Source organism: Lepidochelys olivacea (assembly GCF_965140295.1).
Source record: "Lepidochelys olivacea isolate rLepOli2 genome assembly, chromosome: 1".
Classification (NCBI taxonomy): Eukaryota; Metazoa; Chordata; order Testudines; family Cheloniidae; genus Lepidochelys; species Lepidochelys olivacea.
Window position 1 is genome coordinate 318412101 of NC_140411.1, and position 22281 is coordinate 318434381.

General features: G+C 38.6%; 1 protein-coding gene across 6 annotated transcripts in view; it reads left to right on the plus strand.

The window, feature by feature from the left end:
- Positions 1–22281, plus strand: part of BRD1 (bromodomain containing 1) — a 107213-nt gene that overhangs the window by 70975 nt on the left and 13957 nt on the right. For 5 of the 6 annotated variants that reach the window (XM_084616696.1, XM_084616699.1, XM_084616698.1 and 2 more), the window contains 2 exons: positions 14826–14961; positions 17019–17146. In XM_084616696.1, coding sequence (XP_084472822.1) covers positions 14826–14961; positions 17019–17146 — 264 coding nt within the window. Of the gene's footprint in view, positions 1–9021; positions 9237–14825; positions 14962–17018; positions 17147–22281 lie in introns of those variants that run through there. The other variant, XM_084616700.1, reaches the window with a different exon arrangement.

Here is a 22281-nt window from a genome sequence, read left to right on the forward strand (position 1 = left end):
ACAAGATATAATCCAAACACATTTCACAAAATATCTAAAATATTTGTAAAATGTTTCCCCTGTAATATATGTGGACTGCAGAATACATGGTGATATGATACAAAGACTTTATGTAACACTTACTGTAGGTGTCTTTTATGGTGTCACTAAGGAATAATGTGAACTTTCTAAAATTATTATAACCAAATGCAAGCACACAGCTGAGGGCCAATCCCAGGCCTGAAACAAACTTTCTTTTTCCCTCATGGCATTGAGCATATTACTGAGCGATGAACTGTAATAAGTAAATAAATGAGCGTCTCATTTTTAAAAGAAATATTTATTGCCTTAATGTAAAAAGGCCATGATTTTTTTTTTTAACTTGAAAGTGGGAGAAGGATTTGGCGGGACGGGGGCTTGTTATTACAAATTCATGCATCTAACCTGAAGGACTTGATGATGATGAAAGATAAATGAAATCACGCGGAACTGAAAGCAGAGCAAAAAGGAAGGGCTTTTTAGTCAGTTTGTTAAAACAAACAAACAAACAAAAAACCCACTTATGAACATTTCAGAGAATGAATATTAAGGATGCAAAACCCCTATTCTTTCAGGTGCGATAGCTTACAATAAACATCTCTTGAGACCCCTAAGGAGTTCTCCAGCATAATTAGGGAAGACCAAAGTTTCCAGTCTTATTTCTAATATATAAAAACAAGCAGAAAAGCTTTTTAATTTTTATTTTTAAAGCATCACCCTTCATTTACAATAATATAAACAAAAAGAATATGGCTGAGGGTTTTCTTTTTAATAAATCCTCTCCAGTCACCTTTCAACCTCACTATTACACACTGCAGATGAGTTAGTTTTCTGATAAATAAGCAGTAAAATAACTTGGTTTCCGTGCTACCACAGCTGCAATCATCTTTAATGCTTGAATTAGAGCCTTGTTGGTATGAATGTGGCTGTGCTCATAGTATGCTGTCTGTGCGGGGGCCACAACTTTGGAACTGACTTCCTGGTATGATCCAAAACAACTCATATCATTTGATCTTCAGGGTACACTGTAAGGCCTTTCTCTTTATGTACGCTTTCGGGGAGATGGATCAGTGAGGTCAATATGGTGTTTATGGAGTAGGCAGAGTATAGTTTAGATTTTATTTTCTGTAATAGGCTCTTTTATTTTTATTAATAGGGAAACTTCTGTGTATATTTTATGTCAGTGTGCTTTTAGTTACATCAGTGGTATCGAGCCCCTGATAAGTGCTGCTTCTTTTTATTAGTAATACATTGAAATAAAGAAAAGAATATAGTATTATTCCAAAACAGAAAAAAAACTTTAAAGCTCTAGTTATTTGTAAGAGAAGTATTTTTGAAGAAGTGAAGAATATTTGAAATTGGCTTTGAGAAGGGAAGTTAGAATAACCAAAAAGGACTATCAATTGCATACACCAACAAAAATGTGTTTTGGGTTTTTTTTAATCAAAGTGTTGGAAATATTTAACTGAAACTCGGCAAGTCAACCCATGTGCTTTAACTGTATATGCTGAGAGAATAAATTTCCATAATATTTGATAAAATGCAGCTTTTATACTGTACATGGCTTGCTTCAGATGTCCATTTAAATTTTGGGAGCACAGAATGTGTTTTGTGCATTACCCTATACCTCAAAGATCAAATACTTATATATACAAATACAAACATATGCATTTTTGATGTGTGGTGTATAATAGTTGGGTATCTGTACAAACTGAAGTAAATGTAAAATGGACAGATATACACATTAAAAGTTTCTATTTTTCTGTTCTTGGTGTATTTTTTTTTCTTGCAAATTTTATACAGAAGATCTGTATAATTTTTTTAATAGTTTTTGCCCTATTTAAATAATTAGAATTAATTGAAGTGTGTGTTCTCTTGCAAAGCCATAACTAAAGCTCTGTGAACTCTAGAGACATTTTCTTACTACCAGCGTTAGCAACATTGGGAGCCCCAGAATAGATATGTTGCCAGCTGCTGCTGGGGTTTTCAGTAGTTTTTAACCATACTTAAAGCAGATATGATCAACACGCGACCTGTCTGTGGCAATAATTGGTCAGTCTGAATCATTGTTAGCAAACATGATCCATTTTTAGAAAATGTTCCTATTATATACAGGGTCTAGCAGTCTTCTGCTTTCAGACTGCATCAGAAGTTTTGGATCAGGCAGTCTGCAAGGCTCTCTTTTTTTTGCTTTGTCATCTTTTCAACATTTTATTTGTTTACTGCTTTTTCATAAGTGGTGATTATTAATCCTTATTTGGAATAAATTTTGAACATTTTTGGCTTTCTTTCTTTTTGCCACAACAAGCTGCTTCTAGCAAGAAGAGTGGCAGCCATTCTCCTGCGACAGCACATCCATCCTCACAAATTGTAGTTCTAAGATTATGATATATCTTTTTATGTCCTTATTAGGTGATATTCTTCAGATAAGTGTGTAGAAGTAGTTATAAGAGAGTGGCTAGATGAGCTCATCCTGATATCTTTTGGACTAGCTTGACTTTTATTTTAGGGCTCTAGAAAAGGAAAAGGGGAAGAAAGGAACTTTATTGTTCTTTTGAGAGGTTCTGGAGAGAGGTATTAAGAGCTGTCATTTTCATGGGCCCTCTTTGACCTGTCCGTCTCCCTGATTTTGTCAAGCTCTTAGCTTTGCATTCCCACATAGAGACTTGTTATGTGTCCAAAAATATTTTCATCCTCTTACTGGGAAGGAAGCGTTAAAGTCTGTTGTGGAACATGGTGATGAAAAGGAAAAGCATATCCTCGAAACTTCCAAATTACTACAGAAGCTTCTCCTTGGACAAGGATTAATTTCAGTCTTACAGTCAAACACCAGACAAGATTTCTCAGATGGCTGGTGAAAACTGGAATAGGAACAAGGGAAACTGTTGCCAAGCAGGACTTAAATAATTCTTCCACAAACACCAATACAGAAAACCGCACTTTTCAGGGCCTTTTTGTTTTGTTTCCCAGATGGATCAGAGCATCGTCGGCTCTTGTTGACATTTTAAAAATACCTAAATAAGATTTGGAGACCTGGGTTCTGGTTTTTGGTGCCAGTATTGATTCTCTGTGTCTGGAAAAATTACTGGAGCTCAAATCCATTGCTTGAAAGTTCAGCACTCAAAATCATATTTAGATATAGATGAAAATATTAGTTTATGAAAGTGCACTTCATGGGGTTGTCCATTTCCCCACCAACATTGCCAGTAGATTTGTATGCGAGACATCTGTTGAATGTGGATGCAATGGTAAATACTGGAATTACCTAGACTTGCAACACAAAGGGTATCAATATACAGCCCTCTTTCCTTCAACTTATTAGCCCATAGGCTCTTTACAAAATATTGTACGTTGTTGTCGTCTCCCTGTTGTCAAAGTAATTCCATTTATACCTGTATTGTGTATCACATTCTCATCACAGCTGGATCACAAAGGAAGGCTGTTGCAAGGAGTCATACTTCTCAGAGAGAAATCCACAGGCCAGTGATAAATCAGCAGAAAGTCATCCTTATCGCCTCTGAGAGAATTGCTCACTTGTAGCCAGACAGCCAGCCCCCCCCCCCCCCACACACACAGCAGGCAGAGGCCCTGCGACAGACATGGCTCTTAGCCCCTACTAAATAGCGTGATGCACACACACCAACATCCTAGGTGGGAAAATATTTACCCTGATAAAAGAAATGTCCAGTAGTCGAAACTTATTGTTTCTCTCCCTTGCAAGTGTAAACTACTCTTGCGAAAGCTGGCGTCACCCCGACAGACCAGCCCCAATTTGGCATAAGAAAGGAGAAAGAGAATAAAGGAGTACAGAGGTATAAGTAGGGGACCTACAGCACCATGATTTTTGAGTGCTTTTCACTATCTATCTGCTGGTCAGATAAGTGACAGCCTCCCAAGGCTTCTGCAGCTAAGAGGGTCCCTACGCCTTGTCCCTTATTCGTCTTTCCGCGGAATTGAGTGACCGATCCTGGCTTGGCACCGCTGGAATCGAGAGATGCAAGGAGGGTAAGAAGCACCCACACCTGATCTCCTATCTTTAGTGTACACATATTTTGAAATAGAGCTCTATACTTTGTTTTCTTTCTTTGGGATTGTGGCTTCAGTTTTGTAACTTGTTTGTGTGTGTAACATCTCTACATTTAAATAAGTAGGCACTAGCAATTTTGTAACCACATGATTAGAATCTAGCTTAATAAATTATGGTAACCATTTATGCATAAGCCTGACTTGTTTTCTCTGGTTTACTGTAAAGCAGCCAACACAATTAAAGAACCTCAGCCGTTTTGGCTCTAAAGCCTGGCCATTAGGTGAGAGTACTAAGAGCCTAGCGTTGAGTTGTGCCGCCTCCACGGGGCAAACTCTTGGGGCACCTGTCAGTCAATCCTGGCTGCCCACTGCGAAGGAGCTCTGAGCTCTAGCAGTTAAAGTCACGGGTGTGGAGAGGCTCTTAGTGCTGCCATTGGGGCACCTGTCAGTCAGTATTGACTGCCCGCTGCGAAGGAGCTCTGAGCTCTAGCAGTTAAAGTCACGGGTGGTTAGGACCTTGGGGCATCCGTCAGCCTAGCCCGGGCTGCCCGCCGCGAAGGGACAGTGCGTCCTAGCGGTTAAAGTCACGGATGGTATAAACGGGCATAGCTGGCACCTCACCAAACATCCTTGGCCGTCGGCTAACATCACTTCATGGTGATTTTGGATGCGCTTTTAGGCTGAGCAGTTCTGTCCAATACCACGTTCATGTAAATGGTTCATAGTGTGAGTTAAAATAAGAAAATGTAGAAAATCCTTCTTGCAGTTTCTCCATTCAGTGATCTCTGCAGGCTTAAGTGGTTCCTTGCACAAAGTTATATGTGTGGCTGTATCAAAGACCATTTTATGGTAAAACTCTGTTTTAGAAGGACCGTATGCAAAGGATGATAAAAGATTCTATGCTTTGGCAAATGAAGAAGTACAATGTGGTGTTTGCTTTTGTATTCTCCAAAGGAAATTATCACAACTGACTCTAGCCTTAAATGTGGGACAGAGCGAAGACACTGAACATCCAGGCAGGAGTCATGGAATCTGCAGAAAGTAATGGAGTATAAACTTTCTTGAACATAAGGCGGAGCATATATTCTTTCCAGAGCCAACTACAAAGCTGTCATTAAGCAGTCACCGTCTTCTATCTAAAACTAACAGGAAGCATCTGCATCTACTTCATTCCAGTGGGCAGAGGTATATGTAGTCTCAGTTTAAGCAATGCATATTAAACAGAAGCACAGGCAGACTGGCTTACTTTCTGCATGTTGGACGAACGGAATTTACATCAAGAAATCTTTTACTTGGAACAGATGGGTTACCCCAAAATTTAGACCTGCCGTGACCACAGCTAAGAGAATAGATAAGGGAACTGAGACCAAGGTTGAAACAAAAATAGTTATGTCACATATCTGCTCTTCTTTGTCTTGCCATTGATTTTGCTCTTAAACAGTGTGTTAAAAGGACACCATCAACTTAAAATCTATTTTCAAAATATAAGTTGAAAGTAGTTTCAGGTAGTACACCTGCCCATGAATTCCCCAGACACAATCATGTTTGTTTTATTCAAAAATTCTTCTTCTCCCCCATGTAACTGTGAGAAACATCCGCATGTCCAAAAGACAAAATTAACTACACAGAGGAAACTACACAAGATGCTCTTAATGCACAAAGTAAATGTGCTGGTAAAATGTATTTATTAGTGATAGGAACGTCAGATATTACATGTAACAATAGTAGGAAAAATATTTGCAGACAGAAGCATTAATTTTAAAAAGATCTTTTATCAGAGAACAAAATAGAATGGTCAAGGATCCATCTGGTCTTGCAGGCTGTGCTGTCCCAAACTGGGACAATTTTCAGTGCCAGAACCAGTATAGCTGCCAGTCAGGCACAGCTTCCCATCATACTAGCTTTAGGAAGGATAAACCTCTAAGAGAATACAGAGGCAACAACATCCTGCTGTTAAGAAGAAAGGGTCTATGCCCCAAATTGGATAAAATACATGTATTTATGCAGAGAAAAGGATTTTTGGCCCAGGGAGATTAACATCCTGCAGATTCTTCAGTTCTTACAGAGAAGCTTCTAATTCGGTCTGAGTGTCAATTCATTAGAAGTACAAGTGATAACATTGAGCATTGTTGTTCAGTCTGATTTTTTAACACAAAGTTGTCCATTCGTCCATGCACTAGGTGCTGATTAATTCCTGGGCAATCAAGGAATGTTTCATTTGAAGGCCCTCCATACACTGACAAACTGTGTGAACTTTAAAACGTCTTGGAGTATTTTCTATGGGACTTCTCCCTCCCCTCTCCCCCGTTGCAATCCTCTTCAGCAAAATATTGGATCTGGGGTTACTATTCACAGAAAATCACTACTGTGCTTTTCACTAAGACAAGATTGCTGTGTGAACGGTTTCAAATACGTACACTTTCAAAAGTTGCAAAGAACTGTCCTCTTCAATTTTTGCTCAGATTGCTACCTGAAAAAGAAACTATGCAGGTTGCACACCTTAGGTTCATCTGCAAGCCATACAAGACACAACTAGCTATTTCAAGGAACTGGAGTTTACTAAACCACTCCAGCCTTTTAATCTGAAGAAATCTAAACTGCAGCTGTCTGGACTACCATTCCCACCTTTGCCATACACTGGACGTTGGATTTGCTGTCATCTTGTGATTGTCTTCAAGTGAGAGGTTTTCCACGTTGCAGAAATTAAAAGGTTTACAAGTGTATATAGTTTTATATCTTTTTTCCTCCCAGGAACTGGGATTTTCTTAGTGATTTACCAGTAATACAGAATTGCTGGGCATGTCTTCATAAGGGAGTAAAATTTTACTTGCCCGTTAATTAGTTTTCCTCTAGGTACAATGTCCAGCAATCAGACTTTCCCTTTTATGATGAACTTCTGTTTTCCACAAAGGAAAATAGATATTTGCGTTCTAGTTGGAAATGTTATGTTTTTAAATTAATTAAAACTACAATTCCAGAAGAACCATTCATTAGGGGAAGGTGAGGATGTGGGCAAAGCAGGTCCTGTTGGACAGCTCTGAGACTGCTAGGCTCATCTAACCTAATGAAGAATTCTGGGCACTTGATATAAGAAGATATTAACAGGTAAGTACTATTTTTCCAGCTAACAGTTCCCATTAAAATGTGAGTATTCTGCATCAGTGCCTCAAAATGGGAATATGTTATGTTGGTTCTAGTCTGCAAAAACATACAGGTATGTATAAATATACAGTTTACATGTTGTTGTTTTTTATAAAAATGTGGAAAATTTAGAATGGAAATTACCAAGGGTACAACTTTAGTTTTTCTCCAGTTCTTTTTGCAGAAACCCATATAAAATTTGTATCTTCTTATAATTCAGAAATACGTATTCCCATTCTGGTGTTAAATCTTCTTACTGTTTACTTTCACTGCATCTTGGCATAGATGACCCTAAATATTAACAGCCCCCTAGGTGAGTCTTTTCTTGTATCTGAGCCACATCTCACTGTAAAATACAAAGTAAAAGCCTGAAATCTATGTCGATAGATACGTTACGTTTGTATTTATTGTTGCTTGTCATAGGCCATGCAAACTTGAGCTGACTTAAGTGAACTCACACGAAGTTTTTAAACTCCTCTGAGCTGTGTGTGCTTTTTATGGGTTATCCTGTTTTGTCCCTGACATCACAAGTACTTCCTTTACTGTTGGAGCAGCCTCTTGGAAAACCCTTTTAAAACATTCTGTATTTAAGACCATTCTGCTTGCATATTCTACATTTTCTGTTTCTCTTCCACCACTTTCTTTCTGGAATGTTTTTGACAGTTTTCCGTAGGTGTTGTCTCCTACCTATATATATAATTTCATTTTTTGTTTTTTGTTTGAACATAATCCTGTCCTGTGGAAGATTCAATCTGAACAGTTGATGAGTTTTCATCTAGAAGTGTGCAGCTCAAAACATACTGTTTTTACAGAACAATCATGGTGAGCTAGGGACTTTTCTGACAATTCCAGCGTTACTGTAGATACAATTGGATATAGGATGAAATTTTTAAGCATTCTTTCTAAGAAATATACCTAAAATAAGCACTTTTATGATCATTCAAGTTAATGTTTGCTGAGTGTATTGACTAAATTTCCACTACGTGAAAATTTTCCATTTAGGAACTGAAAGGATTCTGTTGTACAGTATGTAGGCTACCAATATCCTTACATCATGAGCTCATTCTGAGCGTTCTCTGCTTTCTTTGAACCGTAGTCAAAATTATGGGCAAAAATTGAAAATTCATTTCTTAAGCATTGTCTCTTCATCCCAGCTCTTGGGTACCCTCTTCAAGATTACAGTAACTTGCTCTGATTTGTCTGCCACCTCTGTTTGAGTTTCTCTGGACTCTGACATGCTCTGAGATTCACCAGTGTGCTCTGAACTTGAGGGGTGTATTTTAGCTGTCTGCAGTGCACTCCAAGATTTACTGATGCAAATACATTTTCTCAAACTCACCCTGAGACTAATTTGATGAGAACTTTATGGATGTCTTCCCAGGCTGTTGATGCAGTTTGAAAGTAACTGGTTGTTTTCAGTAACTGGAGATATTCAGATATTTGTAGACTTGGTTAGACTATTCCTTTATGTATATAGGTATATGCATAGGCAGTGTAAAACCTCTTAAAATAGGGTCATCTGTCTTCTTATTCTCATTGGAAGGAATTTAGAAAATATCAAAACCATGTTCTTGATGAGTATCACACTCTCAAAGATTGTTTTCTGTGCTATCAATTTCTTATGTAAGTAATTTTCTTTTTCAACAATGAGCAACTGAATCTGAGTGAAGCCTCTGTTTTAGTCTTGCCTCTTGTGAAGCTTATGTTAAGTATTAGTACATGGAACATTTGTATAGTTTTCACTGTCTCTGGACACTGTGCTGCAAGGATGGCTTATTTATTTAAAAGCTTTGTTTCCTTTCAGTGAGACTTAATGGCTTTTTCACTGTCTTCCAGGTTCTCATATTAACTAATATCATGCTGGGTATTTATCTCTTTGGAGCCTAATTATTTTATATTATCCTCAACACGGAATGGAATTCAATTAAATGATCATTTTGGAACGCAGAAAGACAATTACATTTCAAGTAATTATTTTGGATCATGTTGGAGACACCAGCCATCCTTAAAACAAAAACAAAAAACATGAACACTGTTGGAGGAAGTCTTTGACATATATGAACCTATGCTCTTCATTCAATATATTTCCCCATCTCCGTAAGTTATAAAGTTGTACATGTTACAATATATGTGACACAAATTGGTCGCAGTATTTTTTTACCAATCCCCAGAGTCCTTACTCAGAGAACATGCTCTCTGAGGGATGATTGGTTAAGAATGTTCCATCTTTGCCCTCCTACCTTCCCTTCCCACCAATCGAATCTTCCTTTGAGATTGGAAATAATGCATACAAAAAAATCCCATACCTACTTTTGGTGCGTTTATATAATTCTATAAAATATGCATTATTAGAAGAAGTGTCTGGCTAAGAGAGATTCTGACTGTCTGGGTATCCAGTATAAGTGCACAGATCAGGACTTGGTAACCAGTCATTTCTAAAGTGTATGAAACTATTTTTATATAAACAGTGATGCACTGTAAGAGGCATACAGATGTACCCAGGTATAACAACACACCTTATCCTGTACTAATGCTTACATATCCATCAAGCTGTGCATAATAAGGTTTGACTTGCATTGGAATTAAATTGGTTACGTGAATTCTGCTGGTTGCTTGTTCTTTCGGTGTCAACTGAATCTCAGAATGAGATTGCAGCCTTAAATGCACAACCTTGTATGTTTTTGGTAGTATTTTGTATATTCTTAACATATATTGCCCTTCAAACTTTTGTATTTTTCCTTTCCTTGTCCCTGCCTCTGCTCTGTCATCTCTGCATTTTACCTCCTCCTGCTTCACTGAATATGTTTAGATGTACACAGGATTCTACGTTGTTTGAAGTGTTATATTTTTAATTGCAGTATTCATAATTATAATAATAGCTGAAAATTTGCTTCCCCAAATGATCAGCGTTGGAGAAACCCAGAAGTAACTTGTGGATTCAATTTGCATTATTTATTTCTAGCTTAAAACTGTTCTGTAGTTTTGTACATTTTTAAAATGTATTTTGTAGTACCCATGTCATTGATGATTACTCTGTGATTCACATGGAAGCTAATGTTGCTTATAAATTGTACAGTCTCTAGAAAGCTGTCTTATGTATTAAGAGTGGGAGCAGTAGTGACCCCTTACACTTAAAATTGCTAACAGTTTGCACTTGTTTAAAACTTGCAAATTTCACCGATCAGGCTGAAAAGGTTTGTACTTGGTCTTTGCCTAAAAACGTTTGTGGAGGGGAGTTTTTGTTTTTGTTTTCTGTTTTGTGGAAGTCCGAATACAAAGAAATTGTATAGACTGCTTTGAATAGTTCTATAGCTGACGTAACTGGGGGTTGAAAGTTGAAGTAGTCGATGGAAATAGCTGCCACCGAGGTGTGACTTTTCCCTGTTGCATAGAAAACTAGTTTTAATGTGAACAAGTTGTGGGCTTTTGAAAACTGAGTACATAGCATACACAGCTGATTTAATAGACTTTCTACAGACTTGTAAAGTGCGAAGGAGGGCAAAATTAAGATTGCCCCAAAGTCTTGTCTTTAGTGGATCTTGCTATGAAGATATTTTGCTGAACTTGTAAGATTGAGAGAAGATTCCTGCGTACTTTACAGGAGGGAGCCTTGTCCTGATGTATTTTGTAACTGCTGGATATTTGCAGGAGATTGGGAGTCTGTCTACGCTGCAATGAAAGATCCACAACACTCCTGCAGCTGGCCCGGGCCAGCTAATCATGGCTTGGGCTGTTAGGTTAAAATTGCAATGTAGATCTGGCTTAGGGTGGAGGCCAGGCTCTGGGACCCAATTCCCTTGCAGGATATCAAAGCCCAGGCTCCAGCCTGAGCCAGAACGTCTACACTGTAGTTTTTAGCTCCTCAACCTGAGCCCTTCAAATAACCTGAGTTCCGAGATTCAGTGCAACGCATTTTTTTTATTGTAGTATAGACATACCCTGGATGTCCTCCTGTTCTTGGGACAGGGAGCTTCATGGGTGTCTAGCCAAGCAGTTCCAGTTAATATAATTTAAATGAGGTTTACTGCTATGTTTACTTCTTTTTTATAAGTCAGCGATGCTTTGGAGTACTTAGAAAATTATGGTGATGAAATTTTATTATCCAGTTATGAAGTCACAATACAGATTTGCAACTAGATAACAGAACAATCTTGCCATTTTAGTTTCAAAGATTTAATGAGACAGTCTCTATTTAAAATGCCTTTTTTTTTTTCTTTTAAAAAGTAGAAGTTGTGGAGTTTTGTCATTTAGGATTTGGTATTCATTTAGTGGGATTACTGTGAACAGCTTCTGAAGATGAAATAAGTTAAATTTGAACTTTCCACAAAAAGATAAAGAGAAATAGCTAAATGTTTTGTGATTAGTGCTATTGCACTTTCTAAAGTTTCCCTTTATTTGACTCTTTTAGATCATATTGTACTACTAAGCCCCAAGCAGACTTTTAATCTTGTCCTGGGGGCGGATTCTAACTGTCTGTCTCATAATACAGCTCTAATTAGACTTTAGCTACCAGTCTTCTTTTATGAAACTTTCAGCCAGGAATTGAAGACTCGGGATGTAAAATCATAAAGTGATCTTAACACAGTAACGATTGTGATGTGTGTTGGGTTTGTTTTCTTTTTGTTAAAGACCCGCCCTGGACCCAATTGGAAGTTTGCTAGATGTAATGTTAAAAATATTGCGTTGGTGAAGTCAAAAACAATGAAACCCACTCAAATTCTTTATCCTAGGAAGGCCCTGCAGATGAAAATGTACCGTTCCAACTACAGGTGGCACAGATCCCACATAGGCCAGACTTATTTAAGCCACATTATACAGTAGCATGTTATGCTACCCTAACCTTGCAAGGGTGCGTATACAGATTTCCTCTTGCTTTTCTGTTCATTAAAGGGCTAGGAACTCTGATAAATTAAGTTGTGGAAACAGCTCTGATTTACCTCCTGACCCCACAGCACTAGGATTGATATGTGAGCCAACATCTGTTAGTTTCTTTAGTAGCTTAATCATTGTGTAATTTATATTTCTGGTTTCTGGCCACGATGCAAAACAAACAAATTGGCAAGACTTTATTTAAGAGTAGGTCTGTCTACCTGCTGACAGCTATCCTACAATGAAAGGATAACCTGCGGAAACCTATTACTAGTCTTTCTCAGTAAGGCTTCATGTCCTTTGTTTAAAACATTTCATATAGGCATCCTCTTAAATCACTCTTGCTTTGAAGGAATTTTCAGCAACATTAAGGTTAATCTCCTGGAACTACCTGCACTGACTGGCTGAGAATAAACATGATAAAAATGAGCATGATAAAGGGCTGATTAATGATTTACAATTTAGGGCTTCATGACACTGATAAAATAATTACTTTATTCTCCTCTTCCTCCTCCTCATAGCATGTACATAGTTTTGTACTGAGGAACATTAAAAAATTGTATATTTTATTACTAGGACAGATCCAGTGGAGAATTGCAAAAGACACTAGAAGTTTCTGAATGGGAAGAATGATAGAAAAGTGAAAAATGAAAAAGTAATCTCTTCTTGTCATTTTTAATTTGTTCATCTTTTAAATATAAAGGTAGCAGACTATAACAGTCTGTTTTTTAAAGCATTGGATAGGTGCTTGTTTTTACATTGTCTATACAAATCTAAATACTTTGATACATAGAGGTTTCAAGAATTATGCTGAAAAGAGCTTCTGTGTGCAAACACCATAGGATAGGGTTGGATAGTATCAATTAAAATAGTGCGCTAATATAAAAAGATTTGATTAGTCAGTGACTTTGTGAGGGCTTGGGAAGTGGCATTTCTAGTTAGTAGTTAAATGAATTAGAATGTGGTAAAGTTACAAGTAACTCTACATGTGATCAGCCTTTGTCTTTACTACCGTGCGGTATGTAATAGGTTTTTTTTGTACTTACTACTTTTTATAATTTTCCTGTCAATTTTGTTGCACTTCCAAAATACACAAGAATCTCCTAATGCAAATTAGAAAATTAAATAAGACAGAGGACTTGAGAAACGTCTTTAGCAACTTCTGCCTATGGAAATGAGGGTTCCGATATCCTTTATAGCATGTAGAATGGCTGTTTTTTACAGTTTCGATTTAAAAGTACAAAATGTCACAACTTTGCACATGTGATTTAAATAAAAAATTTGAATGTACATCATACTGTATGTCAAGAAAATAAGTGTGTTCTCAGAAGTCCTACTTAAGAATAAAATTAGATAATTCTAGAGGATCTCAAGGCCCATAGCAGCTAGCTGAACATGGATTCCTTTAGCTCACTGGTCCCTAAACTTTTTACATCATGTTCCTCCTCCCCCCCTCCCCCCTTTTACCCCTGTCCATGACCTCTTATCCCCCCGGAGCTGAGCACAGGAGCAGGGACACAGCTCTGGGAAGAGAGCCCACAGACAGGAGTAAGGGGGCTGAGGCTGGGGGTGGGAGCAGAGCCTCAGGCTGGGGGTGGGAGTGGAGCTTCAGCTGGGGGCTGGGACTACAGCTAGGGGCAGGAGGGGAGCCTCAGCTGGGGCCAGGAATGGAGCAAGGTGATCCTCCCTGAACTTCCCTAGGTGGGTGCGTCCCAGAGTTTGGGGACCTCTGCTTTAGCTTAATTTGCTCCATTTCTGTTGATGTTCTTCCTATGTCTGCTTTGACTCACATCTGTTTAAAATATAGAGTTTTTAAAGATGTATTTCTCATCGGATCCTATACAGATACACACTTTATTTAAGTAAAGTATGCTGTTTAAACACAGACAAATGAAGAGTCTTAAGAAATACAGACTGTATGAATAAGCAAATAGATGCAAGATTTATGGTGGCCCAGTTATAAAAGTCTCAGATTGGTAGCTTGAGCATTCTATGTGTTTTCTACTATGTTTTCCTCATCAGAAGGCTGAAACAAAACACACAAACTATGGTGACAAGACAACAGACATCAACTGAATTTACATTATTCATTTTGATAGAGAAGTAGACGAAATATTAAGAGTCTTAAGTCTGGATTAAGTCTCTTAATAGTCTTAAATCTGGATTCTTGTTGAAATACATTATTCTGAAATAGGTTTTCAGGACCTGATTATAGTGGAAAGATTCCCATTGACTCAGTGGACATTGGATAGGGCCCTTAATTAATCACCACTGCTGGTTATTTTGAGCATTGAATGGCTATTTTCAGTACTTCCTGTCTTGCAATTTACAGATTTTAAGTACATTAAACTTTTATAAAGATGAGTTTTCTGTTGATATTTTTATTTTTAAGAGTCTGCAAATTTTGTAACACTTTTTTTGTTCCTTGGTTCCAACCATGCACTCAAGATTAACTATCCAATGCAGTATTTATTGAAGTATGACATATGGGGAATATTTTTTGATGTGCCATTGTGCATATCTTATAATATAATCTTTATCTTTTTCCTGTTACCTGAAATTAACTTCCTGTTTCTTAACATCTGGACTACACAAACTTTGCCTGATCTTTCATTTTTGAAAATGAAACATTTTATTTTTTCTTTTACTCACATCACAGTCACTTACCAGATGCGGAACAAAAATTATGTAAACATATGTATATAGACTTGTATAAAAACAAAATGTAGTTTAAAATTCGGTGTAATGTATACCACTCGTTTACATTACAGGCCTATCAAATGGTTTTGGAGATGGAAGTAAAGAGAGAGAGTTAGATGATGCTCCAGGAAGAAAAGTTGAACCTCGTCGCCGCTGTGCATCCGAATCTAGCATATCCTCCAGTAACAGCTTTTTATGTAATTCAAGGTAAAAATCTGACTTTTTTTTGCCCTTTTAAAATTTTTAAGTTTTAAATAAAGAACTATAATCATGCACCAGCAAACTAAAAAGTATGCCCTAAACTAGAGCAACAACACATACATGTCTGGTTTTAAAAAAAATGTTTAAATTCTCATTTTTAGGTTTCAAAATTAACACAACATTGAGGTTCATATCTTTTGAAATCATTTCAGGCTTTCTGCAAAATCAGAACCCAACACTGCCTCAGTTTACACGAAATTCATGTTTTGTAGGTTATCACAACCATTAGGGCTAGAAACTTTTTTTCCCCCCTATTAATGAAAGCATATATTCTGGAGCCCAGTTTTGCAGCAGGGGGTGAATTACATAGCAAATTCCATGGCCATAGAACCAGGGAGTAATTCATGCAGTGATATAGATCTTAATTGCATTTCTTGAATGGTTGTCCATATGAATCCACTCTCCAAAAAAGGAGGGAAGGTGAGAAACGAATCTCTTGTTAAGGGTTCCTGAATAAGAAAAAAGAAATGAAAGGGCAATTGGGCTGCACCCACATTTGTGCACTTATGTCCTAGAGCAAGAGGGTAGGGTGGGTGAATGTGGGGCTTCACTTGAGTCTTGAAAGCTTGCTTGAAAGTTCCAGGCTTGTTCACCAATGGTGCGTATCTCCCATGAATGTGACTTGATATGGCAGTCATCGGGAAGAACCAGAGTTGCTTTAATAAGTAACCATTTTTCTGCTGTGTACTCTTAAATTCACCATCAATGTTGGACTGCTTAAGAGGTTAGCATTAACATATTCATGCCCCAAAATTTGATTTGCATAGCATAAGGAAAATTTCATATTGCATTCCTTGAGGATGAGTGATGTATTGTGAATGCAGTGCAAAATAATTTTTGGTCAGATTACTTAAATCTTTTAAAGTGAAAATACAGGAGTGTGCAAAATTTATCCATGGGAAAATATCTATAGTTCAGTGATGTTTCTGAACATCACTTTTTGGGAGGGTGGTGGAGGAGAAGGAATTCTTATTCTCTAGTTAGATCTTTTGCTTATCAGTACAAGTTGAATCAATCAATTTGTACATGTTGTCCGGCTATACTGAAAGAAAAGACTTGATGTGGTTTTAATCAGGCTGCAACCTTATTATTAAATGTTGAGGACTACCTGGCAGATAAAAGTGATGATCCATGATCACTCAATATGTACCTGGGAGGCTTCTGCCAGCCCCCTTCCATCCATGTCCTCCAGCCAATCCATTGCTGAGACCTTACCATCCCCACCCCCCGGAATGAGGGTTAAGGTGGGCTATAAGGAAGAGGGGTTGGCTCCTGCCATGCCAGTCATAGGAGCCCCAAACCCCCTCCTCCCCTTTAACAAACGCCTCCTTTTTAAGTCCTTTATCAACCCATTTATCTGGTCATTGTACTCAATAAGGAAGGGATTCCTGCACTGGACACCTGCCCCACACTTACATAATGAGTTGCGGCATCAGAACCTAACTCCTGTTCCTACTCACCATAATAAAGTTCTTCCTGAACCGCTGTGAGGAAGGTGAAAAACCCCCTACTCCACCTAGGCCAATCTGGTAGTAGGGAAAAATTTCTTCCCAGCCCCTCTAGAAAGGAGCGGCTAGTGCAATGCCCAAAGCAGGTCCTGACCAAACCTGGTATTTGCCACCTCCAAGAGATGGGAAGGTGGGTGCTGCTCCACCTGGTCTGTGGAAAAGGGTATTCTCCCACTAGGCTTGCCCCTTTTCAACTCCCCAGCCTTTCCAATCCCTGGAGGATGAGTGCTCTTTTGCAGCAGCCTCTGAGCCACTCTCCCACCCTCTGCCCATAAAGCGCGATTTCCCATCTGCCAGCAAGCTGGACAACGGCCCTCCCCGCTTAAGGTGGGTGCAGTCATTCTGTGAAATACAGTAGAATTTACTACTCACCTTCAGGTAACTGTAGTGACATATGTGTACTATATCTTAAATTCCAAACATTTTGACAGAAGGGAGTGGAGGGAAGTGAGCATACTAGTTTTCCAGTAACATTTAATATTTATACCTCTGCAGTTTTAGCTTGCCAAAGTGTGGTAAAGGCAAACCAGCGCTTATACGAAGACACACCTTGGAAGACCGAAGTGAGTTGATATCATGTATTGAAAATGGAAACTACGCAAAAGCAGCAAGAATTGCAGCTGGTAACTATAATAATTGTATTCTTAAAGTACATTGTTAGGGGGCTTATTCCTTTAACCACTTATTTCCCTGGTCCTTCTCGTATGAACAGAGAGCAACAATACCCGAAGTCCAAAGGTGCAGACAATTCGATGTTTATTGGGGTGAACTTCCAGCAAGCATGATTCCAGTTTCCTTCCTTAGTGTCCTCCTTCACAGCTCTGACAACACAGAGCCTTACCTGTGTCCCTGTTTCCATTTCCCCCTTTAGCAAAACATGATTCCAGTTTCCCCACCCCCATTCCTTGTTCCCATTTCACCCACCCACCCACTCACTTCCTGATTGACTGCAGACTATATAGTAAAACTTGAGTTCTGCTTAGCTATACCTTAACCAATCATTTTACTGAAATTTAACTAGCCAATCCTAACATATTGTAACATGATTATTTAACCAATTATATCCCACCACCTTAATTAGTTTACACCCAGCAAAATTAATTATACAGCAGATAGAAACAATCACAGAAGCAGACAGAGATTATACAGATAAACAATAGGGAAATGGGGACTACAGTGATAGAACAACAAAGAAATGAGGATTTCACATCCCACCTATTGATAAGTGAGTTCTTGCCAGACAGGATGCTATCAAACTAAGTTTCCTTTTACATCTTCTAGGCACTTCCCTTTCTCTGGAGGCGATAGGCATTATCAGGACAGGATTGTATTCCTAACAGCCCAATAGCACCTTATCTCAATGTGACTAGTTTGGAATGTGAGGATGTGACCATTCGCTTCCCAGCTTATGGCTGCCTCTGCTGCTTAGTCAAATATCTTAGCCTAACCACAGGGCCTCAGACTATCATAGTAAGAGAAGGACCTTACACTGGCGGACAGTGATTTTGATTCTTTCTTTTATACCTCTATAACTAGCTAAGTGATAAGAACACACCTATATTCTTAGAGTGTAGGCCTTTACAGACAGGCCTGAATATCTGTATCCTAACATACACTATTATAAGTCTGTATTTTGCCAAGCTGCTTAGGACCAGATTTTGACATCTTTATTTGCATTATATAGTATCTCACTCAACAAGTAACCTGTTGATTTCACTGGCACTGTTCCTAAAGTTAGGGTGTAGGAATCTGACCAATAGAAACTTACTAATTTTGTTTTGGACTATTTAACTTTTAAATATGGTTTTAAAAGAAATTAGTCTCTTTGAAGTAAATAAGGCTACTCAAGTAATGCAAGCACAGTTTGGTTCAAAATCTTATCTACAATTGTATTCCATCATCAGGCATATTAAATATTCAGTGCATAATTAATTAATATTTGCATCTGTCTCTCTTTGATGTGCTTATTTTTATATAAACTTGTCATGGTGAAAACCACATAAATAAGTGAAGTGAAAAGACAGAATTGTAGCACAAGCTGTAAGTAATGTTCCATTACTTTAATTATTTGATTGGGGGGCTTAATGGCATTTGCTATACTTGATGGCAGAATGGTATTTCACACGTATTAGAGTTCTACAGATTTATATGTTCAACAAATTCATGCAGAACAAAATAACTCAGTAGTCTGAGGAAATAATAGGTCTGGTGATAGCATAAACATCTAACAGGTATAATAGGTTGTGAAAAATGGATGTATAATTTTTTCTTCATCGGTTTCCTTATTTTTCATGTTATTACATGGCTTATCCTTTCCTTTCCATCTCTTCCTCCCTCATCCCCAGAGCTTCTCTACTTCAACAGCTACTGGTGGGCAGTTCTACGTTTAGTTTTTTCATTTTTGAGTTTTTTCACTTGCTCTCTTCCCTTCACACCCAGCTCTTAGTTGGGTGTTGCTTGCTCCTCCTCCTCCTGTCTCTGTTCTAATGTGCTGGTTCGCTGTGCTGAAATAACTCGGAGGCAAATGCCGTTTAGTAGAGCCAGAGGAAATACTGAATTGGTATTTATTGCTGCATTTTCTCTGACATGAGGTGATTTCAACATCCTTTACCAATCGGTGTCTTTGGTACCTTATGGAAGCTAGATAGAGAGGGAGATGTAGTGAAATGTCCAGTTTCCATCCAATGAATTACAACAAAAGTTAATTCTGAGGCCATGGTTTGACTACCCACTGTATGCTACAGTTCAGTACAAAAAAGTTATATTTTAACTTTCATTATGTAGGACCGAGGTTTTCAAAAGTGACCAACGATTTTGGCATGTCTCATTTTTGGCCAGAACTGTGGTGCCTTCCCGGTCCTGATTTTCCAGAGGGTTTGTGCTCATCTTTTTCTGAAAATGGGACACGTTTAAGGCATCTCAAGTTGGACATCCAGTGTCACTTGTGCAAATGCTGACCTAAATGCACAAAATAGAAATAATGGCTCCCACAGAAACCTTAATGGAGGCAAAGTGCATTCATTATATTTTTTTTAAAATAGCTTATGTTGTTTTAACAGCTTCAGAACTGCCTAGAGTATGTAGTACATGGAGTAAAATGAACCTCAAGTGCTACCTCAAAACCCCCAGTACAGTATTTTGAAATGCTGAAATTCTAGTCTTTTTACATTGATCTATATGTGTAACTGTAATAAAAAGTGGCGTATTTCAGTGTACGCATACAACACGCACACAGATGATGGAAGTAGATTATGGACCCAATTAAAGTACATTCTGATTCTAGAGATTTTACCAAGTCTAGTAGTATCCCTCACCTTGAGTAAAGGGAACACCTTTGAAACGTTTACTCTTTTTAAAATCAAAATAAACTTTAAGTGTACCGTCTGCTTGAATGTAGAATACCAGTGCATTCAATTTATAAAAGAATCAGCTGCATATAGTGATCAAAGCCACTGAGACAAAATCATTCCTATACTCCACTTGTAAGAATCAATGCCTTTATAAGAATCAAATCATCTGAAATGGATGTGATTCTTATAAAAGGAGTGCACTGTATGTGTGTATATATATTATGGAGGGCACTTATCATGGCTATGTAGTTAAGGTTGTGTTGAGTTTTGCAAATTTATTTATATATTACACACAAACTATTCTAGGAGAACATTATTAAGGTTGCCAAGTAAAGTTAGGAAGTGCCAGAATTAAGACTGCTTGCGCAACCTTAATTTGACCCATTGTGTCTGCGTCTTTAATAACACGTTCACTTACTATTTTTTTTGACAGAACTCCTGCCTCATTCAATGGACAGGACGATAGCACTCAATAAATGAGCAGCTATTCAATTTTTTTATATTGTCCTCATTATTCAGTGTGTGGCCTCATGCCTTATTCACTGCAGCATATTCAAACCCTGCTCTGAAGACAGAATTTCTCATTTCCTCAAGGGCTTTTCTATGTCACTCATCACAGTACTATGAGTTCTTCACAAACATTGAATAAATGTATTTTCAGACGTCTCTGAGGTGAGAGGATGGTGTCATCCACATTTTATAGATTAAGGGAACAGAAAGATTAAGGGCAAGTATCCACTAATTTTGGGTATCCAATTTGAGATGACTAGAAAACAGATTTTTCACAGTACTTAGTATTATTTAGCACTTTATATGCTAAAAGCACTGCTCTTACTTCAGTTGCAGCTGAGAGTGCTCATTACTTCTGCAAATCAGGCCCCAGGGTATCAAGTTAGGCACCCAGAAAATGAAAAGTTGGGTTGAAGTGACTTGTGCAGCATATCATAGGAACTCTGTAGCAGAGGCAAGGATGGAATCCCATTCTCTAGGGAAGCATTCGACTGCCTTAACCATCCTTTCTCTTCTTTGCAGTCCTCTGCCTCATTCACTATATGCCTTTCCATCTGCAGAAAGAGGGAGAGCTGGCACTCATCTGCATAGAGTGTGTCAAGTTGTAGCCCCTCTTCCAGCTCCTGTAGAACCTCTTACTGAGGTTCTGGTTGCACTTCTCCCTGCACCTCCTGATCCTGGGACACCTGTCTATGGCCCCACAAAGTTGCAGGACCTCCTTATCAGACTCCTCCTGTTGCTGGCCAAGACATGTGTACATCATACCAGGAAGAGGAAGTTGGACAGTGGAATATTCTATTTTCTTTACCTTGTTCTGTCACTCCTCAAAGCAGAGTTCCCCTGGGTGGTGTCCACTGACTCCTCAGATACCTTTGAGGAGCAGTGGGTGCTGTCAGGGGTGTTCTGCCCAGTATTCCCTTCCAGTTACCTGATTTTTGCCCTGTGACTTTCACTCCCATCCCTGTTTTTTCATTTGTTGTCCCCAGTATTCACTTGTAGCCCAGGTTTACTGCCCCTCTCTCCCCTCCTGGCTAAGATAAAGGGTCTTTAGCTGTTGGCAGGCTTAGGCCTATTGTTTTCCTGGAACCACAGTAGGTGCACCACCTAACTTCTGCAACAAATGAGACAGCAGTCCTACATACAACAGCCTCCTTTGCTACACAAACCTGATTCATACTCGGAGCAGATCCATCCTGTGCACTGAATAAGGCAGAATAATGTGGAAAAAATTGTTTGTGATCATGTTAATTAATGCCTATACCATGCATGCACACAAAAGGACTGAACTCAAGTTGCACAGGCAATCTTAATTCTTGGTTTTCCAAGCTTTTGCCTGACTTTGCAGTCTTAATAATGTTCTGTTAACATTGTTTTATGTGTGTGTATATCCTAGGTTTTTAAAAAGCAAACTGAGAAATTCCATCATGTGGCATCATATTGATATCATTGATAGCGTTGTTCATCAGCAGGATTGGAATCTTAAACTCTATCACCCAGACTGCTTCCACTTGAGCTAACAGAGTAACTGATTGCAGTAATGGGTTGTCTTCCTTTATGTGGACCCACACTAGAGGGGGATGGGACACACTTTGCCAGTGGATTTCATAGTTATTTGGTGACAGCAGAGAAATGGTGAGACTCTCGGAATCTTGGGTTGCATTCCAGGCTCTGGAGGGCTGTATGCTCTAGTGAACACAGACTCTTTAGCCCATTCTCACAAACTTGATCCCTTCTACCCCATTTCCTCCAACCTCTCCCAGTCCTCCTCCTGTCTCCCTTCCCCACTCACAGTTCCTTTTCCCAGTCCCTTTTTCTTTGCCTACCCAGTCCCAGGCTACACTCCTTTATCTTCTCATCCCAGTCCCAATCTCCTTGCTCAGCCAGTCCCAGTTCCCACT